Source organism: Leguminivora glycinivorella, chromosome 17, assembly GCF_023078275.1.
Source record: "Leguminivora glycinivorella isolate SPB_JAAS2020 chromosome 17, LegGlyc_1.1, whole genome shotgun sequence".
Classification (NCBI taxonomy): domain Eukaryota; kingdom Metazoa; phylum Arthropoda; class Insecta; order Lepidoptera; family Tortricidae; genus Leguminivora; species Leguminivora glycinivorella.
Genome location: NC_062987.1, coordinates 18,062,630 through 18,089,796, shown reverse-complemented (window position 1 = coordinate 18,089,796; position 27,167 = coordinate 18,062,630). Strand labels below are relative to the sequence as shown.

General features: G+C 36.2%; 1 protein-coding gene across 1 annotated transcript; it reads left to right on the top strand.

The window, feature by feature from the left end:
* On the top strand, positions 1-27,167 carry LOC125235254. Its single transcript, XM_048141749.1, has 4 exons — positions 1-253; positions 22,452-22,586; positions 23,751-23,832; positions 23,947-27,167. Exons 2-4 carry the CDS (start codon positions 22,462-22,464, stop codon positions 25,351-25,353), a joined length of 1,614 nt encoding a protein of 537 aa, XP_047997706.1. The 5' UTR covers positions 1-253; positions 22,452-22,461; the 3' UTR covers positions 25,354-27,167.

The window sequence follows — 27,167 nt, the reverse complement described above, 5'->3', positions numbered from 1 at the left end:
GCAAAGCAAAACAGTCGGTGCGCAACCATCTTGTCAAAACTGGAGTCGGACACAAATAAATATTATAAAATGTCCTAAATCGCTCGTAATGACATAACATTATCTTCGTATTTAGTAAAGTATTGTGTTTAGTTCACGTTGGTGTTATTTTCAACGCGGTTATTATACATTTTGCTCAATATTTCGAGTTTTGTGTTGCGTCAAATGACGTCATGTATGTGATTATTAAACACGTATCGTGGCTGTCGAGTTTGTAAGTATATTCTTTTATTTCCTTGTTGATATTATTGGATTATTTCTAATTGGGGGTTATTGGAAAGCGTGTGCGGTCGCTGGTTTCATTCATGATTAGTGTGGGAGAGTGCGTTTCTTTTGTATTTGCGGTGTTTTTCATACGCGTCGATTTGGGTTGTTGGCAGTTTGCAATGCCCTTGAAAATAATGCAGCAAAAATCACGTTCCTAGCCGAAACGAGCAGTGAATCTCACTTTCCGTTGCATTCATTATGTCGATGCTATAAAGTGATTGAAGTGCCAATTACCTATATTCGCCGAAGCGCGCATAGCAACCGAATGTAACGTCCCCTAAAATTGGAATCGCGCATAGAAAGTGTTGTTTTGTATGAAACATTAAATAACTCTGCATATAGGTACGGTGCCGCGCTAAAAATAACGCTATATCAAACTCGATTATGTTATACATTATGTTGTAAGCATGTCACAAAAGGAGTTTTTGTATTAGACTGTGTAACTACCTACACGATCGTTAACTTGTAACTTTCCAATTTTTATCGAGTGGGGTCGAAACAATATGATATTTTTGCTGTTTTGTGGTAGATCTCGACAATACATGACTAAATAGCCATATGCTAATCATCTCTGTAATAGTGGGCGTGTGTAATCATTTCATCAATTGTGTATGTGTGGGTACTTCCCCATATAGGTAGCTGTGTAGTTGTCGCTAATATAGACATTCTGGCGACCTATATCAATATCACAAAGCTTATTTGTGTAATATATAGCTATTACTTAATTAGAGAATATTATTTACAGTTGACCTTATACAAACACTACTTTCTAATACGAAACGTATACATAAAACAACATACCTATTATTTTCTCTTGACACTTGTATAGTGACGTGCCACGTTTTAATTGGTGCCCATTATCGGTTTTTCTGTTTCAACATTCATATCGACAAATTAGTTATTGATAGCGCCATCTATATGTAAATTTTGAGCAACTGCCGACTATCTCAAACACGTGCGAGAAGAAAAACTTCAAATAAATCAATGCCGTTTTTTATAACATCGCGAAGTGGCTTCTTCAATCAATATTTTAAAGGAAGTCTCGAACGTAGACTTGAAATAGAGTGGCTTTGTTTTTTCGTTACGATATTTCAGGTGAAGCGTAATAAAAATCTAAATTTACTACTAATCATTTTTTATGGTTACTTTTAACAAAAAAAATGTTGTTTATAATAAAAGGAAACACTTGTTCAAACGTATAATAATGACTCCTTTCTAATGAGACAGACCTGTGTATGTAGCGAAATGCACAAACGCTTACGGTAATATCGTCATCGTAGTCTATCTCTATCGCTCTTCTGTATTGGCACAACAGAGCCAGACTGCGTTTCGATCGGTGTCTAGCGCCAACGATTACCATTTGGCGGACCGGGCACCATTCTTGTTTACTTCAATACCTTCGTACCTACCTGTTTGAACCCTACGAATTGTGATGCTGTTTGTATTAGTCCGTCGGATTAAGCATATTGGTAGAACGCTCTATTGGAAATTGAAATGACAAGACCCCCCTACCTCGGCATGCCTGACCTAGATATTGACCCCATACCGTGGAACTTTAATCAGTATCGATTAGATACTCGACTTGTAGACACTATTTGAATATTTTTTCTTAAGTGGCACTTAGTTTCTTGTCGTCTTCGTATCCATATTTCGTAGCTACAATGGAGTGCCTTTCGTTTTCTAACCAACCAATAGCATGTAATCGGTCGGACGTTTTATCGCATTCACCTATTTATAATCGCCGTAATTTAACAAAGAAAATATAATTGTTTTATAGTAGTCATAATTTAAAATAACCTTAACCAAGATAGGTACCTACTTCTGTTTTTATCTCAACTTTAATTATAACATCTATTGAAGATAATAAAAACTGATTAGAAACACTTTATAATTAGTTCCTAGTAGTTAGGTTGTTTCAGTACTTTGAAACAATCGTAAACCATGACATACACTCGAGTTTCTTAAGCTAAATATATATTTTAAAATAAATTATTTCTTTGCATTTATCCAATAAATGCGGGAATTTCATAAAAGACCCAGCGACATTCAAAACGTCAAATTTTAAAAGGTTGCAATTTTTTTTTATTATTTTGCAAAGTTTCTGCAGTTCAACTGAATCTGTTTAAATGTAGTGTTACAATAACATTTTCATACAGTGAATCATGTCGTTTATCAATACGGTTTAATGAATAGTTGCTAAGTCCGCCATTTGTCATGCTAAACACGTGAACAAACATGGGATAGTATATATTCATATATTTTACTCAAATTATCAATATTACATTGTGTTAAATGAAAAAGTATAATACAATTTAATATTATTCGTAAAAGAATTTTACAAGAAGAATTTTACGTATCTGTTTTTGCTTATTTATTTTTGTCTTCAATGAAACCGATTTATCAAGATTTCATTACGTCTTCTGTCCCCAGTGTTTTAAAACTTGAGCCTACTAGATGCCTAAAAGCCTTGTGAAAAGGCATTTCGAGCGACTGTATTCAGATTTATTAGATTTCTGCGGGCCGATTTTTGAATCTCACGCGTTCGAATTCAGAAAATTGTCACTGAAAATAATAGGCAAGTCACCGTTGTCAACCGGTATTTTAGTGACAGTGAGACTCAAAAATCGTCCCCCTGAATTGCTTATTATTTTCAGTGACAATTTTCTGAATTCGAACGCCGTGAGACTCAAAAATCGGCCCCCTGAGCTAAATTCTGTGATTCTGTGTGATGAGGCTAATTCATAGGTATAATAATAAAAGGTATAATATACTAACTCATATTGCAGCAATATGCGTATTCCATATTTCTAAACACAGAAGTGACGCAGGCACATTTGCACAAATCTCACTACAAAAAACATTTGCGTTGCGTGCATTAAAATTCTGATTCTCTTCCAAAACATTGTGCAAATTATTCATCTCATTTTTCTAAAAACTTGGCCTCCGCAGGTCGTCGTTTACATTAAACAATACACATATTTTTCTTCAATAATGATTATGCTAATACTCTAACCTTATGGTATTTGGAGATGCGAAAACAAGCCTGTAGTCTGCAAGATTTGTGTACATCATGCACATGAACGGCAAGAAATAAGACGGTTTACTAACAATACGTGTTGTGGAATTGAAATTACTCGCTAAATATTTGTGCTCTAAATGCTTTTCCGTTCTTAAATGAAGCGCGTATTATTTAAGTTTTCATGGACGTAATATTTGCTTATTTGTGATATTTTAGATCGTAATTTTATAAAAGTCAGAAACGTAGTCACGCCTAGAAGTTCATCAAAAGTTGACTGTTTTCTTTCACGACTTTCTTTAAATACTTTAACAAAAGCTATATTTAGTACGTTTTTATAACATTTTTATTTTACATTGTTGGTTCGGTCGAGTTCACAAACATCTATACATATCAACGTGTCAAAAATATAATTAGTCGTCTCTAAGGTAAACAACAAGGTCGTTTATATATATAATATTTGTAAAGATGTTTGTGCTCCTAACCACAATTTTTAATTATTTGTGTACATACTTCTAGACCCTAACGGTGCTCTCACACTGACTGTTATAAAACGTGTGACAGGGACAGCTCGATGACATGCCCATCCAGAGCACCATAAAATAAAGGAACACCTAGCTAAACATGTGTATTAATTGAACCTAATAACCATATATTTCAGAAACGTTATTTGCGTCGTGCCCGAGCAAAACGAGCGTTACTTACAAACAACTTGCCTTTATAAATAGCCGGATATGTCTGCAACTGTTCTAATTAAATTGTTTACGCTTTCCACCGCGTTTGTAAAGGATTAACTTGTCAAACCGATCACTTTCGGCTTTATTTGGTAATACTATTGTTTGACTTTTTGACGTTTTTCTGATATATTTTTTTTGCTAGCCTATAATGGTGTCCCACTGCTGGGCAAAGGCTTCTCCCCTTGACCTCCATGACTCCCGGTTTAGTGCCTCTTCCGGCCAGTTAGTGAGAAAGGTGTCTAATAGGTCGTCCCTCCATCTCCTTCTGGGCCTTTTTTGAAATATTAGAGTTAAAATAAAAAAAAGACCCAATGTATCATTTTAAAAATACCAACTAAATAAAAAATTAAAACTATTTCTAAACTATTCTATTTTGTTATAGATGGATGCCCAAAAAAAATACTAATTTCTGCAATAACATGCAAATTTTGTAGGTATGTTTAGTGTGTACTATGTTGATCTACTTGATCTGCTATTAATAAAACAAAATTATGTCAGAAACTACACAAAATGTTTTCAACAACTATAAAAATTACAAATAATATTTCCCGTCCTGCAAACACACCAGCAATTAAAATGGGCCATAAAATATAATCAAATATCACTAATGAATAACCGCTATCGTCTATACTATACCCGTTTCGTTATCAACTCAGAATTTTCCTGCATTCCTTTTAATAGGTTTAAACTTTTATCATTGTATTTTGGACCATGCTTTATTCTGAACTAGGTATACAACTTCTGCACAGCTTGTTTCAATCGTTCCATTCGGTCGATTGTCAAACAAAGACTGGACGAATGGGATCGGGCAGAGGATGAACTAATTGATTAAATTTATTTTAAACTGTTTTCTTTGTGACACGACTGACACGCTGTTAGCAATTAAGCACGTCGTCCGCTTAATGGGAAGGTTACAGTAAGAAGGTACATACCTAATATACAGTATATTATAGGACGTTCTTACACAGATTGACTGAGTCCCACGGTAAGCTTTTAGGCTTGTGTTATACGATATATATGATATACAAATAAATACGTATATACGTAGAACCCGGGACCGCGGCGTAGCAGGCAGGGTCACTACGCGCTAGGCCAGACCGATCGTCGTATAACATACAATTTTATTTAATTAAAGAGGGCGCCACTTTCTTTGCAACTGTCAGATGTTTGTTGTAAAAATGCTTAAACATGGCAACACTGAAACTATTTTTTTTATGATCACGCATCACGACTGATATATTTTTTTGTATAAGCCCCTTATATTCACAGAAACAACCAAGACGTGATGCTATTTAGAGTTGATGATACCTTTGTTACCAGCAGCGATAATATTTCTATAGCCCTGGTTTATCTGATTTTCTTAGTTTGTCATCGAATTATGTCTACCCCGTACTATAATAAAGGATAGGTCTCTGACCTATCCTTGTTAATAATATTTTTTAATAAAATATGCATATTGAAACAAACTGAATTTTTTCCTAATATGTTTTATTCATAAAACTGGTTGTATCGTTTCCATTGTTTCTATCAATATCAAAATTTTAAGAAGTGTTATTATTATATTGCTGTTATTTGTGTATATGTATAATGTACTTCAAAATAGGTATCTATACTATCTACCACGTTAGAAAGTGTTTTCGTAAACAGTGGAGATTGCCAAAAAGACCTACGTTTATTTCTAGTATTGTATTTATTATACCTAAAGCCTGTATACTATGGGTACTAAACTAATGTAATATGCATTGTACCCAGGGGTGGGAACCTAAAATAATTAACAATTAACATCGAATTTATGACGACAGATTGACCTTCAATTAACTTAATGTCTGTACTCGTTATAGGCATCGTTGCCAGCTTGTTGCCATGCGAGTTTAATGTTGTTTTAATAAAAAATTTAATCGCATTATAAATGGTCTCAATGGTCTCATAGACAACGAAAGCATTTTGACAGAGACAACAAAAGTCTGGTCTGTATTTTTGGGATTTAACATACTAATCGATATTTTTATTTGTTTAACCATTACAGCACTAGGTGTCATTAGCTGTTGTTCGTTACCTTTGAGTAATTATGTTAACTAGAGAGGGCACCTCAACTTGATTTTGTGTAACAACACTTAGAGCCGTTCGGCACAAACGCGCTTAGTCTGTGCCGAACGGCTGTGGTAGATTGACGTATCGCAATAAAAATATTTCGTCTAAATAATGCCCTCATATGTAGTGAGGTACTGTACAAACTGCTCAGGAAAATCTAACAAAAGCCAAGGAGTGACTTTTCATACGTAGGTTTACTGCATTTTTGTTTAAACACGCTTACTTTTTAATAAATGTGTCAATATAAACTCATGCCGAAGCGCCATGTTGCGGCGGCCATGTTTCGTTAAAACCAAAGAGTAAAAATGCAACAAAAGCAGACGTGACAATATCGCAAGTTAGTTCAATTCCTATCATACATTAAATTATATATATTTATCGACGCAAAAAAGGTTATTTAATTATTATTGTCAGAATCGCACAGTTTTCCGACATGTCCGTCTATAACAGATTCTCAATACGCGTGTCGAATTTCATGTGAGTATGTAACTTTAAGTGCAGTACTTAACCTGCCTGAATGAATTTGGGTAGGTAGACGGTCAAGCAAATTATGAGAGTATAAAAACGCGCGAAATTCAAATTTTCTATGGGACAATAAACCCGCGCCCATACATACATGGATATAGATAAAGTTATGTATGCGACTATACATAATTAGGCATTAAAACACCCATGTTATCTTATTAACACAACAAAAACAACACTCGTGTTTTAATGCCTACCATTATGCAAATGTCACATAAATAACTATCCAGTTGCGGCTACGTGTACACATGTATTATACGCTCAGTCCGTATACAGCTTTATAGGTATGTGGGCATTTAAAAAAATTGGGACTCACAGAGTTGTTAAGAAAAAGTTAAATCGCTGTCAGTTTTGCAACGATAATTAGGCATGGAATTTTAATAAAAACATCGGTTTTGTTTTCATTATGTAAATTATACTAAGCTATAATCTAAATTCCGAACGTGAAAAAGTTTAGTTTTAAATACAGATTTCAAGCTTGATTGTCGTTACAAAACTAACAGCGATTTATGTTTTCTGTTAACAACTCACGCTAATTGAGAGTCATAAATTAAAAAAATGCCCATGTAAACCCATGTCACTTCTATACTACGACTTCTAATCTATGCACTCTATGCAGGGCTCATCATCGCGACCGAAAGGTCGTAAGCGCCGAGTAAAATCGTAGCGCTTGCGACGTTACGGAAGCAGGCCATTGGTTCACACCCCGCCCCCTGGCCCCGCCTTCAGCTTACAGGCTGTGACACGTTCGTTGTTTGCTATAGCTCCTCTATACAAAGTAATAATTACTCAATGGTTCGTTACCGGTTTTTTTCTCATCGCTAGATCACGAAATTTTTGTTTTTTGACTATTACAGCGTTAGGTTAGGTATCATTGTTGTTAGTTACCGGTTTTTTTCCATCCCTAGATGATTTAGCAAAGGGATTTTAGTAAAGTAAAGCCATCCTCTCTATTAAAGTTTGGATATTTCTTGATCTCAATGGCCTCTCGCAACATTCTGGGTATATATCGCTTCTCCTTAGCGAGAACCAGAGGCTTGTCAAACTTTATAGCATGATTGACTTTATCCATGACATGTTCAGAGACTGCAGACCTTTGCCGACGGTGCTTGATATCCGCTATGTGTTCCTTCACCCGTGTGGAAATGCTTCGTTTCGTCTGTCCCACATATGACAGGCCGCACTCACAGTCTAGCCTGTACACTCCCGCGCTTTGTAGAGGAGTTTGACATTTCACAGGCCTCAGGAATTGGGACATCTTCTTCATAGGCTTGAAATAAGTTTTAATAGAAGCCCGTTTCAAGATGTGGCTGATCCTATCTGTGACCCCTCTAACAAAAGGGAGAATTGCAGATGTGTAAGGGAGATATATACCCAGAATGTTGCGAGAGGCCATTGAGATCAAGAAATATCCAAACTTTAATAGAGAGGAATTTTGTGTAGATTAAGGGATTTTAGTTAAAATGTTGTTTATTGTTAGTTGAAGCATAGTAATTCTAGTGGTACTCGCTAAATTCGATAACAAACTAGTTTCCTTCTGATTTATCAGTTGTGAACCGGAAGTGTGCAAAAATGTTGTCGATTCTCCTGATGTTAATGAGGTAGACGATGAATACAAATGAAATTAAAGGGCTTATGATCAAATCAACGTTATTACTGGTGACCGGTCTGGCCTAGTGGACAGTTAGTGACCCTGCCTACTAAGCCAATGGTCCTGGGTTCGAATCCCGGTAAGGGCATTTATTTGTGTGATGAACACAGATATGTCAGATATTTCCTGAATCATGGATGTTTTCTGTATGTATATTTTTTTTTATTTATTGTTCAGAACACATACAGTCATATATCAAATAACATAGGTAGCAAACATGTATAAGGGATAAAGACCTATTTATACAAAATATTACATGTATAGCTTTGCTTAGTTTGGGGCTAGGTTGATCTGTGTAAGGTGTCCCCCGATATTTATTTATTTTAGTAGACTTGATAGATAACATTATTAATTGCATTTTTAAGCATGTAAACGCTAGTTAACAAGTTGATTCGGTGATACAATAACAAATATCTCAAATAAGATCACAGCAAATATACAAAATATAATAACAACCGTGACACATCATTCCGAGGTCAAACATTAAACACAAAGTCAAAACCATACAAAATACCCAGCAAAAATTCATGTCATATCTAAAATAATTCCTACACCAGTCACCAATTCAGTTCTCTAGGTGAAAGTGTTAAAATTAAAATTCGTTTGGATGGAGTGACTGTGACGTTTTTCATCTTTAAAACTGGCGTATCGCTGATGGATGGGTGTAATGACAGACTGTGACGTCACCGCGATGTTTTTTGCGCGCCGTGCGATATTGTCTGCCAAAAATTTGTAAACAATGGGACGAACTTTTGTTTTTAGAGATGTTTTTGTCCCTTTCGTGACGTCCAGGGGCGGCTCACTTCGTGCTTCTTTCGTACATCCGGCGGCCGCTACATCGCGGCCCATACAGTTTGACGGCCTTCATGCTACGCAATAGAACTTCACGTGCGGTCCGATGATACTTGTACTATAATATATACTAGAGATGGGCCGAATATTCGGTAAATATTCGGTATTCGGCAAGATTTTCAATGTTCGTATTCGGCCGAATAATTCGGTAGCATTGCCGAATATTTACCGAATAAACAAAGTAAATAACTAATGAAGATCTTACGTATTCCATTGGATAATAAGCTCCTATTTTAGTAGCTTTCTAAGGAACTACTAAAAAGAGTTAATTAATACATCAAAATATATATAAAAAAAAAACCGTAGCTTAAGAGTTGAGAAGAGTTCAGAGTTGTTTTAACTAAGTTTTAGTTATCCACTAAATCATAAGAACATAGTTGTAGTAACATATGTAACCATTATCATTTATCAATCATTTAATAGTTTTAATGAACATCCGCTTTAAAAATATGGCGTAACCGAATATTCGGCCGAATGTTCGGTTCGGTAAGAGCTGAACCGAATGTTCGGCCGAATATTCGTATTCGGCAAAGTCCATATTCGGCCCATCTCTAATATATACTGTATCTGTGCTAATACAACTTTTTACATACGATACAACCGTAATAATATGTATCGTACGGTTGTTTCTTTATTCTACTATATTAGATAAAATCGAATATTATTCGATTTTATCTAATATAGTAGAATAAAGAAACAAAGTTCAAATATACGTAGTATTATGCTAATTACGGTGACATTTGCGGAGGCGATTAGTCCGTAATCTCCTCCATTAATAAAATAAATAAATAAATATAATTATATTCATCCCCTTTTATTCAAAGCACGACACACAATTTTCTATTTTTCTGTTTTTAACTTATCAGGAAGTAAAAATAATTATAGACAATATCCTTTATCTCTGTAAAGTAACTGTGTGCATTTCTTATCGGGAATAGTGATGTGGCTACTTTATCTGTTTTTGATTTAGACTCGTCGCTACTTGTTTGTTTACCAATGACTCATGTTCTATATATGTAACATAGTTTATTGGTACAAATATATACGCTTAGACATCATGCTCACTATCTTGTAAGTACTAGCTTTTGGCCGCGGCTTCGCTCGCGTTAGAAAGAGACAAAAAGTAGCCTATGTCACTCTCCAGTCTCCATCCCTTTAACTATCTCCACCTAAAAAATCACGTCGATTCGTCGCTCTTTTTGCCGTGAACGGACAAACAAATAGACACACACACTTTCTCATTTATAATATTAAATGTGGATAGTATGGGTATAAGAGTTTTCTTGTGGAAGTGAAAGTTCCCCCTACCTAGAATATCGAAAAGTCTATAAAAACATAAAATTGTGGGGCTTATCTATCTAATTTCCTACAACTGTATATTAGTCTCAGTATCGTAAGCCTTTGAGCTTCCTACGTAGCCAAATGCACAAAAGCTTACGATAATGTCGTTTTCGTAGCAATCTATCTCTATCGCTCTTCCGCATTGGCATAACAAAGCTAGACTGCGTTTCGATCGGGCATCGGGCATCGGGATTTATTGAAATTAATTTCCATAGAGTACCTAGTCTGTTCATATTCTTTGATGAATACTTTTGCATGTTAAATTGTATCTTGTTATTTAATGCATGTTAGTTATAAGATGTAATGTTTTGAAAAGAAGTTGCCCGCCGAGTTTCTTGCCGGTCCCATAGTGGATACCCCCCTCCCAACTGAGGGGGGACTGAAATCTTCTCGAGGCTGAGGCGTAGGGTTAGAGCCGGCGTAGCTTTATTTGACGTTCATATGCGCATTGTAATATGCCTACTTGAAAAATAAATATTTCATTTTCATTTTCATTTTCATCGGCGTCTATCGTCAACTATTGTCATTTCGGCTAGGCCGGCTGAGCCTCTAATCCTATACGAGTTTTAGACGTATAGAAGAACACGGTTACTTACTAGAACCATAAATGACATACATTTTCCGATACGTTTACTCTAACGAGTAACGTATTCTAAACACATGGCAACTGGCCTGGCCCTGTAGCCGAATGGCATTTCTACGACGCGAAACGCCGCGAAAGGTAGTCTGGCTCTGTCGCGCCAATATGCAAGAGCGATAGAGATCGATATCTACTAGCGTTTCGTGAGCGTTTGTGCATTCGGCTACGCATGCGGATTCTAATGGGACGCTGGCTAAAATTGCTGTACAGAAATTTTAAAAACAGTAATGTTAGTGATTTAAAATAAGATTTGACCTTGCCGCGTCGATTTCGCACGCTAACAGCAAACGCACACACGGCCTCTGCTGTCGGCCTTGACCTTGCCAGCAGGATTCTGTCAAAATTAACAGGTGATGCTACCTCTAATGTATCTGTGCTCACAGACTTTATTTTAGACGGTCTTGCAAATCTTGTCACTAAAAAAGGCGCGAAGTTAAAATTTTCGATTGGAATTAAACATTTTCCTTACATTTTCAATCAATTTTTAAGTGTTATGGTTATGGCTCGTCGATGATTCCGCCAACTGTCAAGGTTTAGGAAAGCACGCGTTTTATGATATGACAATAGGGAACTCGACTGATTTAAAATAAATATATATTATAACCTCAAAAGTCACTATTCAAAGTTTTAACTGTCATTTTTATTTCACCCTGTATGTATTTGATTATATGTATTACAAACAACGGTAATTGTTACCTATACCTGTTTATTGATTCCATATCGTCACGGCCTGAAACTTGCCGCGCCGTTGATACGGTATCAATGTTAAGGTCAAATACATTTGAATAAGTGTCTTTGTCTGCTTTTGTATAATCTTGCTTGTTTTTATCAAGTCAAGATAACATTAACAATCTTACGCCGTGTCTTGCGTGGGCGACGGTCGCGCGACCGTCGCCGTCGCGTCTCATACTTCCATATCGATAAGGTTTGATTTCGTATGCGTCGCATCGCCGTCGCGCGACCATCGCGCGACCGTCGCTCACGCAAGCCACGGCGTTAGATTAGGGATGATGACTACATAAAAAATGGCATTCTGTTTAGTCCGTCAGTTAGATCGTCCAAAAATACTCAACACATATTTTTCGCTTTTTCTTAACAAATGAAAAAATACAAAGATATAGAACATCAAAGTTCCGGGGTGGATGCTAAAATTGTACCTAGGCGTGACGTCGCGCGAAACTTCAACGCACTGTAATTCTTTGATAATTTACCGACGGACTAATTATTTTTTTTAGTCGTCTCGCCTATTGCTTAGTAATAACAAAAGGGCTAAAAAGAGTGTACACGTACCTACAGTCTGACTAGTAAGACTAGAAATTAAAAAGAAACAACATCGTAGTGTCGCCCCGTTTTGTCACACGTAGGTAAGGTATTGATTAGAAAAGGATGACGCTACAATGTTGCTACTTTTTCATTTCTACTCGTTTTAGTGAGACTGTGATCTCCTAAAACTAATTGTTAGGTAGAGCTACTTACTTAAAACTTCCAGTTAAGAAGCAGTAACGCCAACACAACATTTTTGAAGCAAATGTTACGGTTTTATGTTTTTCGGTTTAAATCGATTATGGCCCATCACTAGTTACAACTGCAGGCCCCGCGAATACAATTGTAGTAGTCTTTATTACTCTTTATATATGTACAAGAAAAGGGTTGAACTTTCTCAGTCGCACCCTAGTATACATAGTTACGTGGGGCTGAACGTGGATATCATGTACCTACATAAAATAACAAACAAAATGGAGTACTATTAGTGGCCAAGTCAGGAAAGCAGATTTGAAATGAAAACGCGAGCGCTGCGAGCGTAGAATTTTTCCTGAGTAACGTTCTAAAAGAGAACTGACACAAATAGTAAGCGCGAGCGAAGCGAGCGCGAGTTTTTTTTTCCTATTAACGCAATTTATTAAGCCTCAACCCTCTAGCGGGGAAGCAGCAAGCTTCCAAGCTTTGATCAACTGCAAAGCTGCGGTCGTTGGCATATTTTGGGGTATTTTGACTTCACAGGGCGCCTATGTTCCCGACTTTTAGGCCTTATATTTCGCCATCACTATTATTTTTATAATACTAGTTAGAATTAAGATATTAACGGCGAACTCGATCGTCACCGTCGGGATGCCCATTTCGGTATTTTGCCACTAAGTGGCCTTCGGGATCTTAGTCGTTTGAAGTTCGCTCATCATCTCCTGTGACTTACAAATTTGCGCCTCTCTGAGACGTTTTGCGCCTTTGTCTTTATGAGGAACTCCGCTTTGGACTATCGGATAGACTCATATTTTTGCATTTGGATAACGACGTAACTTTGTCGTTCGGCCGCACAACAATGTGGTTCGTCAAGGGCTAGAATCCTCCTTTTACGGCGCCCTAGCAACAGCGCCCTTATGATTGTTGGTATATGTTGGTAATGTGGTGCAACTTTCCACTTAATCTAAATTACAAATCTAGATTTTCAATAGCTGGATTAATTCCCGACTCCTCTCGCCATTTTGTGATATGCGCGCCCACGCAATGTATAATTTTTTTGTATGGATTTTTCCACATTCTCGATTTTGGCGCCCCCTTACCATGTGGCGCCTAGAGCGGCCGCTCCACTCGCTCTACCCTTAATCCGGCCCTGACAAGAACACATAATAAGAGTAAGTTGGAAAAGTTACCGTGTACAAAAGCGAACAATCCATTTGAGGGGGGACCTATGATAAAAAAAAAGTATTGAAGAAAGAAAAACAGAGAACTGTGAAGGAAGTTACTGCCTATATCTGGCAGATTGTTATACCTATAGGTTATATCCGTTATACATCTATGGGTAACCATTAAGTAGGCTTAATTGTTATTTTTTTCTTTAGTCGTTCCCTCAATGCTGAGGATCGTGACATGCTGTGTGACGTGAGGGTGTCACTCGTGCAGTTATTGCATGGGTGCAGTAATTTGAACACACCATCTAGTATGGTTATAACTTATAAGTATGTAGTTATTGTTTTGAACCAGTACATACCTGTGACGCAGTTAGAAAAACACGAAGTTTTCCCAAAGGAAACAATATTCATTGACCGCAGTCTGTGGTTTTTATGAATAACCTAAACAGTGTCAGTGTCGTTTGAGGTATACAAAATAAAAACCGCTACCTAAGTGTTGCAATCAAATAATATACCTAGATTTTTGTTATTTGCATCTCGCTCGTACTCATTTATTGCAAGCGAAATGGAGAGACAACAATATCAATTCAAGCTTTTAATCCGCTCAAACGCTTGAAACGCTTTTTGTCGGATTAAGGAATAGATTTTAACCAGGGTTCGAGGATATATATCAATGGATATATATATATATATATATCCATTGATACACACCATTGATACATTGATTGTTATTGATTGATTGATATGGATTGACACGATATATATCCGATAAATATCATTTTTTTATAAATATTGCCTTGTACTATTATATATTCTGTGATATTGCATTGCAATACAAAAGTGTTAAAAAAATGTAACATTGTTAAAAATATAGTTTTTTTTTTGTGTTTGTTACTGTTTTTCTGCTAAATGTTATGATTTTTAGTAGAATTTTCCTTATCTTAAGTAATAAGTTGTATTCATAAATAATGCAACAAAATAATAATATGCCTTCCATACAAAATGGATATATATCAAAGTTGATATATATCCGATATATATCATAAATATCGATATTTTGATATTTATTATAAATATCGGATATTTTCGAACCCTGATTTTAACAGTCATTCTTACACGATAGAGATAGTACTTATTACTAACTTTGATATGCTGCCCTACCATCAGTTTCTAAGTTGAATAGATAGGTAAGTGCTACACACTTATTATAGGCGAAAGGAATACTGTCGAGCTTTCGTCGCCCGCCAGAAAATGAAATATTAAATATCATGTACTTACTTACTATATTTCGCACATCATAATTTTTTTTTTGCTTTATAAATAATTAAGTAAAGTCGACAATAAAAAAACTTAAATCAACCTAAACTTGTTTAAAAGGATGCGCGATTTACATAACCCAATTATGCCGTCGGTCGAAAGCTCTGCGCGCGCGCCGTTTTCACTTTCATGGGCCGACGGCCGACGGCCAGCCTCGGCATACTTCGGCTCTGGGTCAAGGCCCTGGGGTTTATGGGGGCAGGGTTTAGGGGAAATGGAGAAATTGAGGTATATGGGCTAGCCGAATGGTCATTGCAACTAGATATCTAATTATATCGCTCTTGCGTATTGGTTTACAAGTCAAAATATACAAAATTCAGCAGAAATATTCGGTTCGGCAAATGGGCCACAGTTAGGGCACAAAATCATTTATTTACTTTTACACGTCAACATTAGGTACATAGAAATATTAACAATTGAAAATATATAAAATATTAATTCAAAGCAAAGTCTCGAAATGTCATATTAGAATTAAAATGGTCACTGGTCTCGTCATTGAGCATCTGTAATAAAATGATTAATGTCTCATCTCAAGCTTTTGATAATATCTCTTTCGTAGTTATCTATCTCTATCGTTCTTGCGTATTGGCACGACAGAGCCAGACTACATTTCTGCAGCGTTTCGGTGGTGTTTCGCGTCGCAGAAAATGCCATTCGGCTACGGGGGGTGTTATGACGGACACTGGAGAGTGGAGATTACCATTGGAAATCTGTGATATGTCGCTGATACCAAATGTTTGGAGTTTTTAGTATTATCTAGATGGGCATTCGTTGTCTGTGATAAGAAAAGTAGCCGTTAGCATTAAAAAAAATGGTTTTTTTTTTTTGCCATAGGTTATATAATAAATGATTGATTTCTATGTATGGACCGGACTGTGTGGCTACTCCATACAAAAGGAAGGAAGAAAAATCACGGTAGCTTGCAGAACCAGCTAAACGACCTTGCTCTTATGCTATGTCCGTTTGTTAAACTTTATCGGTCGCTTTGACATTCAAAATGTTTTTTTTTTTTTTTTTTAATAAAAACAAAAGGTTTTTTATATGTGATACTTGCTTGCAAAACAGATGAGGAAGTGTTTCTTTAAACATTGTATTGAAAATTTAAAGTAGGTACCAATAAATATATTACATTAAAATATCATACATCTTAAGCGGCTCGTGATGTAAAACACCTATTAAAAATGTAGGTACGTACATTTTTAATAGGTGTATTTTATTACACCGTTAAAAAATTATAGCCTTTGTACCTACTCATTAATTGTGTGAACTTCATTCTCCTTCACGAGAAAAGTAAAATTTAATGACCAATTGATTAAAATATGACATATAATATAATAAAATATTTATATTCGAAAGAATCTGTAAAATTATGTACCTGACAATAGGTGTAATATTTATGTAGTACCTAAATAATAATTTCCTATGATAATTCTTGATTTTTATATTCAAGAATTGAAATTCTTCACCCCGAAATTCTCAAAGGTAAATGTTGCACAAATTCATAACTCGAAAACAACAAAAAAATGACTAAAATACATGGTACCATGTATTTTAGTCATTTTTTTGTTGTACATTCATCAGTACATTCTGATAGCCCGCGATTCTAAAAAAAAAATTTGGACCACCCAGTAATCCCAGTATATGTAATCATCTATTTGCTACTGGCAAAATTCATATTGTAGACGACAAAAATAACGGAATCTTTCCCTTGAAAAGCTAGCAAGGGCATTAGAGCAATTTAATTGTTTTGTTTATTTTCAAACTTTGACATTGAATTGAAATAGATATCATAAGGCATGACAAAAGTAAATCTTTCTAAGATTACATTTGTTTTGACAAAAATTGGGATAGGTACCTAATAGCGCCGTAAAAACTTAATACTCGCCTTATGACTGTCACTTTTTTTAAATGATACATACATACAATACATACATATAATCACGCCTGTATCCCATAAAGGGGTAGGCAGTACACATGAAACTACTAGAGCTTCAGTGCCACTCTTGGCAAATAAGGGGTTGAAAGAAACCGAAACTGTGACATTGCAGTGACAGGTTGCCAGCCTCTCGCCTATGCCACAATTTAACCCATATCCCATAGTCGCCTTCTATGACACCCACGGGAAGAAAGGGGGTGGTGAAATTCTTAACCCGTCACCACACAGGCATTATACCTCTATTTTAAATTATATTTTAGTATAAGTACTTTAAACAACACATTTTTTTTGTTAAGAGCAATGCACGGATTGCAGAAGATGCGGGTTCAAGTACCACCGGAAGCATACATGATTCGATTTTTCCTTTTAATATTAAAATATGAACACATCTAAATATTTAAAATCGTTTTGTTTGTTTCCGAAGTTCCAAAGTTGTACATTGACATTGAGTCGACAAATGAACTAACGAAAAATCGGTAAAATGGCCGACTGGAAGCGCAACACTATTTTAAGGTCAACCCGCAAGAATGTGGTCGCGAGTTATGTGGCAGTGGCACAGAACGTGACGGGGCAATTGAAATTCGTTTGCGGGCGGAAGATAGATGGCGCTGGTTCTTTATGTTAGCTTATTACTGTCAGCACTCAGCAGAAATATATAGGAACGTCAAGATCAAATTTAAGCTTCGGATTTTAAGGTAAATTGAAATCCGTTTGCAGGCGGACGATAGATGGCGCTGCTTTTTTATGTTAGCTTATTACTGTAGCAGTATCAAGAGTAAGAATAATAATAATTTATGCTTTAGATGGCGCCACACCTTTGGTTAATGCAAAACTGAGGATTATATATTTAAATTCCGTGTCGAGAGATGACATTGACAGTCTAGTTGCAATGTGACTACACATTTTATTTTGACAATAATCCGAATTGACAATAAATCTATTCTGTTGGCTATCAGACTGTGATATAAAGTTAAAAGCGCTGGTGGCCTAGCGGTAAGAGCGTGCGACTTTCAATATGGAGGTCGCGGGTTCGAACCCCGGCTCGTACCAATGAGATTTTCGGAGCTTATTGTGCGAAATGTCATTTGATATTTGTCTGTCGCTCTTCGTTGAAGGAAAACATCGTGAGGAAACCGGACTAATTCCCAATAAGGTCAGTTACCCTTCGGGTTGACACTGTTGACAGCTCAAATGGCAGTCGCTTTCGTAAAACTAGTGTCTACGCCAAATCTTGCGATTAGTTGTCAAAGCGGACCCTAGGCTCCCATGAGCCGTGACAAGTGCCGGGATAATGCGAGGAGGATTAGCTCTTTCTTCTATAACTGCTTTACCAACGCTATTTTAATGCTGAGATTCTAAGATCCGCCTTATAGGGCAAGAATTTCCGGTGACGGTAATATTAATTATGAATTTATGACACAATACTTAAAGAATTGCGATCGTAAGATTAATTAGTTTTTATTGATTAATGTTCTATTTTATTTTCCTTATTATATAGTGAAATCTGACCATAGCAACGTAATAATTGCTATTTTTATATAGCGTAATTCTCTCTAAACGTCTTATTTGACTTTTAACCTAACTATAAAATAATAGTTATTTGTTATACAAGGGGGCAAAGTTGTATTTTAACGCCGAGTGTGGAATTGAAAGCGAGTGGTTCGAGAATAGAATCCTGAACTTGCGAGTTTTTTAACACACTAGAAGTTAAAATACTTTTGCACCCGAGTGTAACACAAAACTTTTCCCCTCACTACAGCGAGGAAACTACAACGCAAAAAATGCGTTTATCACTGCTTCCAGTGGTTCCACAGGGTGGTAAATCATCTTAATTACTAGATTCACCTACTTTTGTCAATTTTAAACCAGTTAATTTCACTTTATTCAAGGTCAAATTACTTTACCCACTAGTGGATAAAATGCGTTTTTACCCGCTGGTATTAAAGGACAAAACACGTGTTTCCGAGCTAGTGAGGGGAAAAAGAATTGTGCCATGTCACATCCGCGAAGGTATGCTGTGAAAGTTTTACGTGATAACACCTGTGGGTAAACGAACTTCGTAACCTTTGTTACGACAAAGTTACTCAAGTCGGCGTATTGTCGCTACTGTAGAAACTAAATGGTGAATTTTGTACGTCACGCGGTTAGTTCCAAATTCGGCCACTAGGTTATATAAGTTTGTAGTCTTATTTAAATGTGGTTGCTTGTTAAAATAGTTACTTTTACAGACGTTACTTGTTTTATCTTAATATTAGTAAATATCTGTTAAATATCGCTTGCATAAGTTGCATTTTATATGCGACTTTTACCTGAATTACGGATACTATTACAATCTGAGGAAGATATAATTTGCATTAAATTAGTTCTAAGACTTGTAGCATTTTACTTTTGGAGGTATTAAAACCTAGTTTGGGTATAATTAACTATCTGACACGCATTCTTGGCTCGATATTGTTCGTTGGAGTCATTCTTGCTGTAACCTCTTGTCGATCTTTTGCCAAAATTTTGTTATATATTTAAATGAGTTCAGTTCGTCACTTTTGTTAATTTGATTATAATTATAAACTTATTTAATCGAGTAGTTCAATGAACTTTAAACCGTATCTTCTTCTTCTTCTTCTTCTCAGCATATTTGCGTCCACTGCTGAACATATGCCTCTTTCATGGATTTCCATTCTGTTCTATAAGCGGCGGTTCTGTGCCAGGTCGGCCCTGCCGTCTTTCTGATGTCGTCCGACCACCGTATAATTAACCCGTATATTAAACCGTATAATTGAAACTTACTCAGGCTAATATTAACGTATAAATATAAATCCTATGCCTACATGTACGTAAAACGTGCCCCCATTTAAATTATTATTAATATACCGAATACCGACTTACTACGTATTATCATACTGACACATTTAATTTCTGTTGATGTAGTTTTGCTGCTGCAAAGTCTTGTCATTTAAGTGTAAAATATATTAAAATAAAATATTATAAAATCACTAAAATTTAAATGTCGACCATAAAAAAATGTCGTGCTATTTAAAATTTCTTTAATATTAATGAATGCATTGCAAGTATTGCAACTCTAATTAGAACACAATAAGCGGTAAGAAAAGAAAAAAAGCGCGAAATATATTTTACAGTTTTCCAGATTCCCAACCAACAACATAACAACAGACAATGCAAAACTCGTGTCATCGACCCGATATCGCTGTAATCACGTGACGAATTATTTTGCACTTGGCAAAGGAACGTACTTAATACCGTGATAACGATAACACATGTAAATACACAATCTTGAGTCAGTACCAAAGACATATATAACCCCGTATAGACAGATAAAGTCTAAGAAAAAAACGTACCTCAGTACCATACAGAAAAAGGTACGGTGGCCTAGATGGCATTACACCTTTGGGGTACGCTCAGCTAGATGGCGCTAATATTAATATTTGACATTTTAAAACATATCAAGCTAAGAATATGGGCCAAATTGTCAAAACTGAGGTTCAAAAGTTTTAAGCGTGTGTCAAGTCAAGAGATGGCAGTATATGCACTGTGATTACACATTTTACTTCGACAGTAACTCTCTATAATACTCTATCCTCTTTGTACGGTAGCTTCGGTTTATTCAGATACTGATATTATGTTATTTTTCATCACAAAAAATATTGTTCAAGGACGTTTTTATCTGACATTCATAAAGAAATTCGTCCTTATAAGTATTTAAATAACTACAGGGATGTACTTGCGTTAAGTGCACTCAAACCTGATAATAGGTCTATATTAATGTGAGTACCTACAACCGTTCATAATTATATTTTTTGATACTTACCGGTTTTTCGCAACACTATTTCGATGACATTTGGATTGCTAAAGTATATGCATGGTTTGTAATCGGTTCTAAATTGAGTAATTCATTCTAAGCAGTCAATGCATATTACATTATATTATATTTGTATAAGTAATCAGACTGAGACGTTTTTCTTTTAATTTCAATTGTAATTTAATTTATGTATAAAATAATAAATATTAGTAATAATCTAAGGAAAGTATTTCCGGCTAAAAATTAATTTCATTTCATTTATTTTCTATTCAGCTTTCCTGTCTTCAAAACTTCACTATAGCTGCAAAAGTATTTTGCTTTATATGTATCTACATACAATCTACATATTTAAAAAGTCCCATGGCTCGTTTGTATGTATGTATCAGGATAGACAGTACAAAGGCGAACTTATCCCTTTAAGGGATTTCTTCCAGCTAACCTTTGAGTAGGTGAAATGTGATGAAGAATGGTAGACAAATATAGCACTTAGTACAACAGTTTATAGGAAAGCCCATAAAAATATAAAAGAGACTAAAACAAAAAATAATAAAATAAAATTGGAATAAAAGGTACATCAAATATAAAGAATATATAACAATATATATAGTAAATAAATATATATTTATATATAGTATCTATAACTAGTTACAAACAAGTCATCCATGTTCCGATAGCCACAGCTTTTTTAACTGCCCCTTGAGCGAGGCAACGGACTGCGATTTCCTTAAGGACGGAAGCAACTCATTCCAAAGTTGAACCGCTCGCACTGCAAAAGATTTACTATACGCACGGGATTTATGATGAGGTGTTGCCAGTGCAAGATTAGAACTAGAACGTAGACGATGGCCACTACCGTCCGCCATAAATTTAAATTTTTGTGAAAGATAAAGAGGAGACGAAGGATTAAACAGAACATTAAATAGGAGAGAAAGAATATGCAGATCCCTGCGACGGCGGATGGGAAGCCACTTGAGTTGACTGCGAAAGAGGGAAACATGGTCGAATTTCTTTAGCCCGAATATAAATCTTATGCACACGTTCTGGAGGCGTTCAAGTTTGTCAAGCAGTTCCTGTCTTAGATCGAGAAAAGAAATATCGGCATAATCGAGAAGAGGAAGTAAAAGAGACTGAGCCAACATAACCTTAGTCTGATGCGGGAGGAAGTTCTGCAGACGCTTGAGGGAATGTAGAGAGGCAAAAATCTTACGACTTATTTCGGAGACTTGAGGGTCCCATGAAAGCGTTTGGTCCATAACAATACCGAGGTTTTTGACAGTGGAAGAGAACGGAATCGGAGTTCCCTCGAACAATATATCTGGTAGAACCTGGTGAGGCAGTTTGGAAATGGAGTAAGGACTACCAATGATTATTGCTTGCGACTTTGCGTTTGTCTGTCTGTATATTCGCCATAATCTTGAAAACTACTGAACCTTTTCAATTATACATTCATTCAGTTTTCACCTAATGAAAAGATTGAGGAGGAAAGTTTAGGTGTATATGTTGGTTTCGTCCGAAGCCAGGGTAGGATGGGTGAGCAAATAAATTATAAATAGTTAAATATAATTTGCCTGTATTAACGATATCTGTTTCTGTTTCAGGTAGTTCAACATGTTAGAGCAGGATGGCGACGGCGAGCCGGCGCACCACGCGCGCCGGCCGATGAACGCTTTCCTCATCTTCTGCAAACGTCACCGGAGCGTCGTGCGCGACAAGTACCCCAACCTTGAGAACAGGTGAGACAGAGATACATGTTAGAGCGGGATGAATGTAGGGTTGTCAGTCGTCTGCAAACGTCACCGGAGCGTCGTGCGCGACAAGTACCCCAACCTTGAGAATAGGTGAGCTTACCTTACACAGAAATCTGGGGGCTTACGGTGAACTCTTCGTTGCATTAATTGATAGGCCCTTGTTGAAGTTACCCTGGTGCACTTTGTCCAAGGTGTGGTTTCATTTATATTATATGTAAGCTTGGTTATTCAATTCAAAGAATTTCGAACGAAAATATTAACTTCTTACTCTTAGTACTTAATTTCCTTTCAGCAAATATTGTTGAAAGGGGAATATAAGTTTCTGGGAATCCCCATTCATAGACCATTAATACAGTGCGTAAACGTAATCAGGGCGATAAATGAAACCAGGCATATAATTCAATATTGTTATCATTAATTAAGAGGTGTTTTTGAGTTACTCTTAATTTTTAGCCCATAATTAATTTTTAAAAATTTTCCAGCAGCAATGTACTGTAAACTTGGTTGCGATGACAATCAATGACAACTGTCAACGAGCGTTTAACGCGAATGTGTTTGCATTACGTTGCGGGCCTAATTAATTTGTATGAATAAAAAAAAATATTTCAATTTTAAGTAAAAGTTATCTAATTCCATTTTTTATGTCCTCTATACCACCGTTAAGAGGTTCGCCCGTATTAGGTTTACACCCTGTATAAATACGCATGTTTCATGTCTATGGATGTGAATTATCTTTTTACAAGCTTTTGTTTAACTTGCAATATATTTGCTCATACATAATGTAATTTTGATTACACTATATTGATTTTACGACATAAAGGAAGTACATCTACAATTATCAATGGGCCTATCAAGTCGATTTATTGTGAAAACCACTTGTTATTAATAAGTGTAGCGTGATAAAGTTCCATTAGATTAGATTAGATTTCTTTATTTCATGATAAAAATTACACTATAAATTTGCTACATGTCAAAATTATGTTTATCTTCTCATCATGATCGTCAAAAATTACATAATAAATTCCATATAAAAATAATTGTGTCTCCCAAATGAGACTACTCCTACTCCTTAACAAATCACTTAATTAGGTAGTAAAGATATAATATGTCATGGGTTATGTAGGCAATAATATGCGTTTCTAATTGCAGATCCATTACGAAGATTCTCGGAGAATGGTGGGCCAATTTGGATAAAGAAGAGAAAGCCTGCTACACAGGTCTTGCTAAACAGGTAATTTTCATAACTTGTCGTTGGAGCACGTTTAGAGAAAAACGTAAATCATTGTAAAATGATGTTTCTGTGAAATTAGTTTAGGCTCTTATTTTGGTATTGGTTTGGTTTCAGTACAAAGACGCTTTCTTCAGCGCCAACCCTGACTTCAAATGGTACAAGCTCCCCGCGCCGCCGCTCCGCACCCACACCTCCCGACCCAGAGAAACCAACGAAAAGGCAAGTGACTCCCCCGACATAGAGTACCACGAGGTCGAGCTAGAGAAAACCAACAACAACTCCACCAAGGTCGACCTCAACAAGAAACCTACCGAGAATGTCTTCGAAACTGACTCTAAAACCCTATCCATGTTCACTCCCGGGAAACTGGCCGACGAGGCCCAGATGGGAGGCCTGAGCAGCCTCCTAGCCACCAAGACTGAAACCAAAACTCCAAACCCTTACTACTCACCTCCTTCGTATAAAATGAACGCGATCTCAAACGACAGATCTCATACTATTATAGCGGCGGAGATGAAAAATTTCTCCCGAGAAGAGATGCTACAAGACGCACTCTCGGAGACATCTAAGATTTTTGAAGAGTTCGATGAACAAAAAGGTCGCCTTTATTACAGCGTTCCCAACGACCAACTCACTAATCAGGACGTCATCGATCAGATTGTCGAAAAACGCTATTCTAGAGACGACGAGTACAGCTACCAGCGGCACTGGTCCGACGACGAAAAGAACATGAGATCTGACAGATCGTGCAAAGGGAAGAGGTACCAGGAGTTCATGGCTGGAGGTGGACTGATAGTTAACAAGAGACAGAAAAGAGATTACTCCGACAAGATGCCAGACGAAAACTACAACGCCTCGTGTAGTTGGGAGCCTAGTAATCCGCGCAGCGAAGAGTTCGTCGCCTACGACACGAAACAATCTATGTCTCCTAACGAAACTCCTGCCGAAAGCGAATTTAAAACCGACGACACCGAAGCACCCAAAGCAGACAATAACTTAAACAAACCATTTAAGGCTGCAGATTTTGATTTAGACGCGAAAATTAAAGCGTTGCCCTCACTTAGTTTAGAAAAGTTCCAGCAAAAGAAACGTGAGAACAAACGCAAGAAGAAGACTAACAGTATAAAACCGAAAACTTACGAGAGCCCTCACATAGTGAACTCGGTTCCTAGGCCTTACCCGAGCGACCGCTGGGAGACGGCCGAGTCCTGGCGCCAGAACGTGATCGGCAGTCAGAAACGGAAACCGAGGAAAATCAGCATCACAAGGCTCGAGATCAACAGTTTAATTTCTAGCGTAGATTTAAAGGAAGCGCATAACATCAGCCCCGAGTTCAAGATCGCGACGGAAGCGCCTTGCGCCGTCCAGAACATGGAGATGCGTAAGTCTCCCGGCGACGTGGACCTGCTGGCGCTGGCCACGCTGGCCGAGGTGGCCGCCAGCACGTCCAAGATAGAGGAGGCCACCATCGTCGACAACTTGCTGGCCGCCGCCCACGGCGAACACGCTTCCACGGTATAACATACCAACACCACTAGCCTTAAAAAGATATTCCAAAAATTATTTACTTTATAATCAGATAATATTTATATATAGATCTACTTTTACATACGCATAAAGATTAATATTATTGTACACTTTTAATTGTAGTTTTTATAAAGTAGATTATAGATTTTATTTATATGGAAATAAAAATCTATATATGTATACTTTAGTTGAGTACGGCGTTTAGGCTGCTACGTTCTGCTTTATTAGGAATAAAGGGTGATAGATAGGTAATTATTGATATCACACAAAATAAAAAAGAAGGCATAATCTTATATGTTTTAAGGAATACAAAAGTAATCCCCAAGATAGAGTATATTAATGAAATAGCACGTTCCGAGACAAAACGTGATTTTACTAAGCGGAACGTGGTATTTTCATGTATTCATCACAATTTACTATAAGTTATGAATGCCAAACATAAGTCATTATTTAAGTATATACAACCTCATATTTGTTTTCATGTAACATTAGTTTATTTAAATCGCCTTAATTTAGATATAAAAACGAATACCAAGACACCACATGCATAGACTGCATTGCATTTTTTTAAAGGTGTTACATTTCGGCTAGCACGTCGTGCAGGTTTCATAAATTTATTTTTTATACATACGTTTTATTGCGTGTAAAATTAATCAAGATATTAGAATCGTCACATCGTCCCCGTTTTATTGTGTTTTTGTTAGTAAGCAAGGAGCGGAATTATCATAGCAAAAATAAGGGAAGGGAGCATAAAATGGTTTTATCGACTGTCGATAAAGAAATGAATTAGATAAAAGTAGAGGCGAAAAATATCGATAACTAGAAAAGTAGGAAAATCATCATTTTTTTATGAAATAAAAGTTTGACTTTCCCCGTCGTATTCATTTTATTACTATGTTATTTCTTATAAAGTGCTGCGTTAATTATCGATAGTCAATAAAACATACTGTTCTCTACCTTTAATGTTACGGTTTCTTCTATGATATTTCCATAACTTGGTAATCAGAAATGTATGGAGACGTTATAACGTTTAGTTGAACGCTAGAGTTATCCTAAAGGCCTTACAAGCCGGCCAAATTTATTTGCGAGTAAAACTCGCAATTTAGCACTTGTGATAAACCTTTTCTAAGAGTTAGATGATAATTATGTTTCTCTTATCAATCTTTACTTTCACTCATTCTCTTTTATAAATTATTGTTTATTGAGATATCTACATTTTACTACCTTCTAAATCTTAAAAAGAACATTATCATTTTATTAACTCTTCATTGTTAAGTAATATACAAATTAATTGTATCCCTTTAGGTACCTGAAACTCAACAAAAACTTCATGTCTATCATGAAACAAAAAAATTACGAACTGTAATTTTAAGTTATTTTAACCAATTTTAAGTTCACACCATTGTCACTAGCTTATTTTCGGAACAGTGTTTCTCAAATAGTTTTTTTTTTTTTTATTTATTTGTGATGGACTTATTCTGTGATTTTCTGTCGCCTATGGAGTTTCCTGAGGCCAATGAGCTTCTGTTGCAGGTCTAGTCTAAAATGTATTGGAATAATCAAGTACTATATTCGAAAGTGCACTTATATTTTTTAAAGTTACAGACATAGACACGCGCCATAATGTGACATGCTCATCCAAAGACCAAATGTATTTAGCATAGTATAGCTAGGTAGGTACTGTATAATATTAAATTATATAAGTGGTATATTATAGTATCTATCATATATTTAAAAATAAAAATCATAATAGTTATACGACATTACAAATGTCCGGATTTTTATAGAATTAAATGTAGCTTGTTGCA